We start from the raw sequence: 6,516 nt of genomic DNA, 5'->3' as shown, positions 1-6,516 counted from the left end.
GTGGCACTGGGACAGCGGGGAGTGGCACTGGGACAGCGGGGAGTGGCGCTGGCCTGCGAAAGGAAAAACACCCCCACCCCGTTAGCTCGGCGGTGCGGAAAAAATCCCTCGGGCATCCCGGGTGGAGGGGGGGATGTGGGAGGGATCCCCGGCGGGAGGGATGATTCTGGGGTGGGGTGATCCCGGGGTGGGATGATCCCGGGGGTGGATGCTTTTGGAGGGGGTGCACCCAAGGATGGATGTTCCCAGGGATGGATTCTCCCAGGGATGGATGCCCTTGGATGGGATGATCCCAGGGATGGATGGTCCCAGATATGGATGCCCTTGGGGTGGGATGATCCCAGGGATGGATCTTCCCAGGGATGGATGCCCTTGGGGTGGGATGCTCCCAGGGATGGATGGTCCCAGGGATGGATCTTCCCAGGGATGGATGCCATTGGGGTAGAATGATCCCAGGTATGGATGTTCTTGGGGCAGGAAGCTCCCAGGAATGGATCCTCCTGGGGTGAGATACTTCCAGATATGGATGCTTCCAGACATGGATGCTCCCAGGTACATTTTTGGGGTGGGATGCTCCTGGGGCAGAATGCTCCTAGATGGGAGCCCCCTGGGTGGGATGATCCTGGGATGATCCCTGGATGTTCCCAGGGCAGGACGCTCTCGGGGACCAACACCCACATCAGCTCAGCACCGCCGGGAGCCCGAGGGCAACCAGCCCTGTTCTCCCAGCTCCTGTGCCCCCCTCCCTGCCTGGCAGCGGGGTGCAGCCCCCCGTGCCCCCCTTACCGCCGTTGAGGCCCTTCTCCTGCAGCAGGGCCCGCAGGATCTGGCTCTGCAGGGAGCTGAGGTTCCGCAGGCGGCACAGCTCCTCCGTCAGCTCCGTGTAGGCCAGCGCCAGGTTCACCCTGTGGGGGGGGGGGACAACAGGGTGGCTCTGAGGGTGACAGACCCAAACCAGCCCAAATTCAGCTCATCCACTCAAAAAGTTGTGGGAGCAGCCGGGAGCATCCAGGAAATGGGTCCTCACCCCCCTCCCCTCCCCGAGAGCTCTGTGACAAATCCATCAACCGCGCCCCGGGTTGGTGTCGCCTTCCCAGCCCGGCTCCTCCGCGGGGATGTGAAGGGAGAAGCCGCCTGCGAGGGCCCCGCGGGGCCGCGCTCGGCGCGTCCTCGAAGGCTCCGCTGAGCCGTTGTGACACCCCCGGCACCCGGAGCCGCCGCTCGTAACCGCGGTGACAGCGCCGGTCCTGCCCCTGCCCCCCGGGGGGACGGCGGGGAGAGCAGGGGAAGGGCAGGAAAGGAGGGATGTGGTGAGAAAAAGGATGAAGGGGAAGGGAAAAAAAAAAAAAAGAGGGAGAAGAGGGAAAAGGCAACGCGGAGAAAAAGAGGAAAAATAAGGGTGCAGGAGGGAAAGGGAGAAAATAAGGGAGGAAGGATATAGGGAGGGGAAAAAGAGGGAAAAGAAGGGAAATAAGGATATGTAGAGAGGAGGGAGAAAGAGTGGGAAAGGAGGAAAAGGAGGAAAGGAGGAGAAAAAGAAGTGTACAGAGAGAAAAAGAGGGAAAGTCAGGAAAAGAAGGAAAAGGAGAAAAAGAATGAGAGGAATGGTATGTGAAGGGAAAGAAGGAAAAAAGGAAAAAAGGAAAAAAGAAAAAAAGGAAAAGAATGAAAAGAATGAAAAGAATGAAAAGGAGAAAAAGAATGAGAAGAATAGTATATGAAGGAAAAGAAGGAAAAGAAGGAAAAAAGGAAAAGAAGGAAAAGAAAAAAAGGAGGGAGAGAAGGGAAGTGGGAGAAAGAGGATATAGACATTAAAAAACGAAGAAGAAAAATAAGAAAATAAGAAAAAAAGAAGAAAATATTGAAGATCAGAAAAAATAAATGGAAATAATAACAAATAAGAAAACAGGGGAAAAAAAAGAAGAGAAAAAATAAGAGAGTGAAAAAGGAAAAGAAAATGAAAAGCAACACGTTTCCCCAGCTGGGTGCCCAGGACACGTCCCTAAAGTCCCCGTGGCCCTGCCAGGGTGGCACCGAGGGCACAAACACCTGGAGATGTCCCCGGACAGAGCCACCCCCGAGACCCCCCAGTGCAGCTCTGCCGGCCCCCTCCCCAGCTCCCCCCGCGCATCCCGGCTGCTCCCGTTTCCCGCTCGGCTCGTCCTTCCCGAGGAAACCCAAGCGGGAATTGCCGTGAGCTCAGAAAGGGCGAGGAGGGAGGGAGGGGGGGGGGGTGGGGGGTGGGAAAGGGCAAAACTAAGAAAAGAAAGCAAAAAGAAGGAAAAGCGGCCCCGCGCCCGCCGTGGCAAAGCACCAAGAAAATCACCCCGGAGATGGAAAACGCCGATAAGGCGCTTTTTCACACCAAAAGAGTGGCGGAGAGGAGCGGGTGACAAAAAAGAGCTGAATCGGCGAGATCAGAGCGGGGAGGGAAGGGCTGGGCCCGGGGAGGGGGGAAGGTGCCCCCGGGGCAGGGCTGTGCCTCAGCTTCCCCTTCCCAGGCGGCGGAATTTGGGTTCAGAAGGAAGGTGGGATTGGGAGTTTTGTTTCCCGGGGGGTGAGGATGGATATTGTGGGAAGGGGGACAGGGAGAGGGGGATAAAATGAGGGGTGAGCACTGGAGGGGTCCCGGGCACGGGAGACTGGACTTGATGGAAATAAAGTGAATTAAGGTGGGGAAGGGTGGGGAGGAATAGGGAGGGGACACCCTCCCCGACCCCGGGATGTGCAGCAGAGAGGTGGGCACCTCCCAGGGATGCCAGTGTGGATGGATCAACCCCCTCCCCGGATCCCCCTCACACTGATTTATGCCGGGAAAACAAGGAACAGCAAAAGCTTCCAACCCCTCTGGAAAAGGAGGGGGAACCCCAACACCTCAGCACCTTCCCAGCCCCGCGTGTCGCCTCTGATCCATCCACAGCTGGGTACAGGTTGCCCAAAGGGGGGCACAGTGCCAGCCTGGCACGTCCTGCCCGGTGTCACGGCGTGGGGGGGGACACGGGGGTGTGAAGTCCCGCTGCCACATCCCAGGGTGGGCATGGAATGGGCATGGAATGCAGGGAATGAGGGCTGATTTCAGGCTGTGCCCACCCTGATGCCACCGTCAGCCCCAAGGGGTCTGGTCACAGCCCCACCTCCCATCAGCTATTCCCAGATTTGGGGTGTCTTGGCCCAAAACCCCAAAGCTGAGGTGCTCAGCCCTTGTCCAGCACCACACATGGCACCCAGGGGTGCCCACATGGAGCACCCACGGCTCGGGGCTGCAGCCAGGGGGGTACTGGGAAGAGGTGGAGGAGGGACCCACACCCAGCACTGGCACCATGGGGGCTCCACACCCAGTTACACCAGTGCCAAGGGAAACCCTCCAGCAGGGTTTGGTCACGGAGAAGGAGGAGTCAGTGGCTCCAGGCAAGCTGGGCATGATCCTGGCACTGCCCAGGGCAGATGGGCTGGAGAATGATTGGCATGGATTAGTGCCATAGGGATGGCATGGATTGGTGCCACACAGTTGGTATGGATTGGTGCTGTGGGGATGGCATGAATTAGTGCCATAGGGATGGCATGGATTAGTGCCAAAGGAATGGCATGGATTAGTGCCATGGGGATGGCATGGATTGGTGCCATGGGGATGGCATGGACTGGAGCCATGGGGATGGCATGGACTGGAGCCATGGGGATGGCATGGATTGGTGCCACACAGTTGGTATGGATTTGTGCCATGAGGATGGCATGGCTTGGTACTATAGGAATGGCATGAGTATGGCATGGATTGGTGTCACAGGGATGGCATGGATTGGTGCCACACAGTGATGCCCAGTGCCACACAGCTGGCACAGATTGCTGCCCTGTGGTTGGCACGGGTCTGTGCCGTGGGGATGGCGTGGATCGGTGCCCAGGCGTGGCACGGGTTGGCTGCTGTTCGGTGACAGCCGTTGATCCTCGGTGCCGCTCGGCAGCCACGGGCCGTCAGTGCCCTCTGGAGGCAGCTCCGAGGTGGCACCGGGCACCGGACACACCACCGGGCACCGGGCACTGCACACACCGTGTGGCATCGGGCACCCCCAACCCAGAGCCCTGTTCAGCTCCAAATTACCGGGGTGCAGCAATTTTGGGGTGCAGGACCCCAACAACTGCTCTTGGGGTGCAGGACCCCAACAACTGCTCTTGGGGTGCAGGATCCCACCCGTTGCAGCACCTCAACGTGGGGAACCCCCAGGGACCCCTCCCAAAGCGGGTCCTGTCCCCACCCTGGATGTGACGCCCAGTGGTGCCCCACAGACGGTGCCCCCATCCCTGCCTGCCAGAGCAGGGACCCCCCACCACAGCCCAGTCCCCTCCCAGCACTTACTGGTCGTCGCCCACCTTCTTCACCCAGGCCATGTCCCGCTCCGACTGCTCCTGGGGAGAGCAGACACCCCCTCAGCACCCGGACCCCCACCCACCACAGACAGGGGGTCCCACAGGGCCAGACCCTGTCCCATCCCTGTTCTGGGGAGAGCAGACACCCCATCAGCACCCAGACACCCACCCACCAAGGATCGGAGGACCAGACCCTGCCCCATCCCTGCTCCGGGGAGAGCAGACACCCCACCAAACCCCGGCCCCCCACCCACCATGGTCCGGGTTGGTCCCCCACGGCCGGGCCCGTCCCGTACCTGCTCCCGGGTGTCCTGCAGGTGCTTCAGCTCCGCCTGCAGCCTCTCGCACTCGGCCTTGAGGTGCTCCTCGCGGTGCTGGGCGCGCTGGTTCTCCTGCCGCGCCGCCTCCAGCTCGGCCTCCAGCCGGCTCTGTGCCTCCATGGCCCGGCTCTGCCAGCCCCCGGCGCGCTCCAGCACTGCGGGACCCGCACGGATCAGCCCCTGCCCTCGCCGGGAGGGGGCCCGGGGGGTCCCGTGGGGTGGGGAGGGGGTGGCTCACCGTGGCTCAGCCCGGGGTTGGGGTGCAGGCTGAGGAAAGGCACCTCCTGGCCGGGCATGGGGGTGCCCAGCCCCGGGAAGGCGCCGCTGTCGCGCTGCCGCAGCTGCTGCTCCAGGCTCCGGATGCGGCTCAGGTGAGTCTCCACCAGCGCCCGCTGCCCGGGGAGGGGACAGGGATGAGCTGAGTCCCCCCTCCATGGGGCTTGTCCTGCCCCAAACCCAGCTCTTGGGATCCCTGTGGTGTTGGTGGGGGAACTGTGCCGGCCCAGAGGAGGGTGGCAGGGTGGGGGTGGTCCCTCAGCTGGCAGGGAATCATCTGGATGGGACAGGGGAGCCAGGGACGCCCACCCAAACCTGGAAGTAGGACTGGCACCACGTTGGAGGCGGGAGCATCCCTTGGCAGGGTTGGAGGGGGAAGATGGATAAAGCTGTGTCAGAACATCACTACAACCCCCAACATGGCCCAAACGGGGTCGAGCAGCCACAGCCCCCCCAGCCCTGCACCCCCTGGGGTGGAGATGCCGTCGGCCCAGCTGCTGCCACGGAGAGGGGAAGGGCACCCCAACGTCCCCAGGCCCCGGGGGCCATCACCCACCATCTCTCCCAGCTCGGTCTCCAGGTCAGCCTTCTCCACGCAGAGCTTCTCGTACGCCTGGATCATCTCCTCCAGCTGCTCCTCCCGCTCTTTGCTCTTCTGCAGCTGCCGGGGGAGCAGGTGGGGGGTGGGTGGGCAGCTCGGGGACCCCCCGTGTCCCCCATCCCTGCCCTCCCCGCTCACCTCGTGCTGGAACTGGTTGAGCTGCTGCTGCAGCGACGCCTTCTCGCTCTTGAGCAGCGACGTCTCCTTGGCCTCGTAGAGGGAGAAGATGTGCTCCTCCCCGAACTCGCCGATCAGGGGGTACTGCGGCCGCGGGGCAGGGGGTCAGTGGGGCCCCCCTGGCCCTACACCCCCCCCAGCCCCTCCTGACCCCTCACCTTGACCTCGTACATCTTGAGGCGGCGCTTGAGCGTGGAGTTCTCCCTCTCCAGCCCCGTGAGCCGGTTCTTGATGTCGTCGTAGGCGGTGATGAGGGCGAAGTGCGAGGCCGAGCACATCTCCCCCGACAGGTCGGTGTTGGGGCTGTCCAGCCAGTCCTCGTCCGGCCCCAGCGCCTCCTGCGTCAGGATGCTGATGTCGTCCTCGAACATGGAGTCCATGTCCTGCCTGGGGGGGCACGGGACGGACAGACAGACACACAGACACCGCTGACCCCGGGGCAGGGATGGGTCTGGTCGGGGTCTGTGGGGATACTGAGGTGGGATCTGGGATGGACGAGCCCGGATGGGTCCTGGGGCCAGAGTGGGGTTTGAGGGAGTTCAGCGTGTCCCAAAATCAACAGGTGATGGAGGAGGGACAATCCCAGGAGCTGCCACAGTGTCCCTGGGGGTGGCAGGGGGACACTGGCCGTGTGATTGCCACCAAGGAAAGGAGGGACAGGGGGTCTGACACCCCCCAGCCCCCCCCTCACCGCCCGGGCCGAGGGTGGGAGCAGAGCCCGTCCCCAGCAGAGCAGCCCGGCAGGGGGGACACGGTGACTTTCCCCCACATCCCCTCGGGGAA

General features: G+C 62.3%; 1 protein-coding gene across 1 annotated transcript in view; it reads right to left on the bottom strand.

The window, feature by feature from the left end:
• TBKBP1 (TBK1 binding protein 1) overlaps nt 1-6,124 on the bottom strand; it is an 8,126-nt gene extending 2,002 nt beyond the window's left edge. The window contains exons 1-7 of the mRNA XM_027631497.1: nt 5,892-6,124; nt 5,695-5,817; nt 5,512-5,616; nt 4,918-5,071; nt 4,656-4,834; nt 4,349-4,398; nt 786-905 (exon numbers count right to left, since the gene is read on the bottom strand). Of these exons, the coding sequence (XP_027487298.1) occupies nt 786-905; nt 4,349-4,398; nt 4,656-4,834; nt 4,918-5,071; nt 5,512-5,616; nt 5,695-5,817; nt 5,892-6,113 (953 nt within the window). The 5' untranslated portion in view covers nt 6,114-6,124. The remainder of the gene's footprint in view (nt 1-785; nt 906-4,348; nt 4,399-4,655; nt 4,835-4,917; nt 5,072-5,511; nt 5,617-5,694; nt 5,818-5,891) is intronic.
• Nucleotides 6,125-6,516: the final 392 nt, after the last annotated feature.

The sequence above is a fragment of the Corapipo altera genome, unplaced genomic scaffold (genome assembly GCF_003945725.1).
Source record: "Corapipo altera isolate COAL_440 unplaced genomic scaffold, ASM394572v1 265, whole genome shotgun sequence".
In the NCBI taxonomy this organism is placed as follows: Eukaryota; Metazoa; Chordata; class Aves; order Passeriformes; family Pipridae; genus Corapipo; species Corapipo altera.
This window is presented reverse-complemented; position numbering and strand designations above follow the sequence as displayed.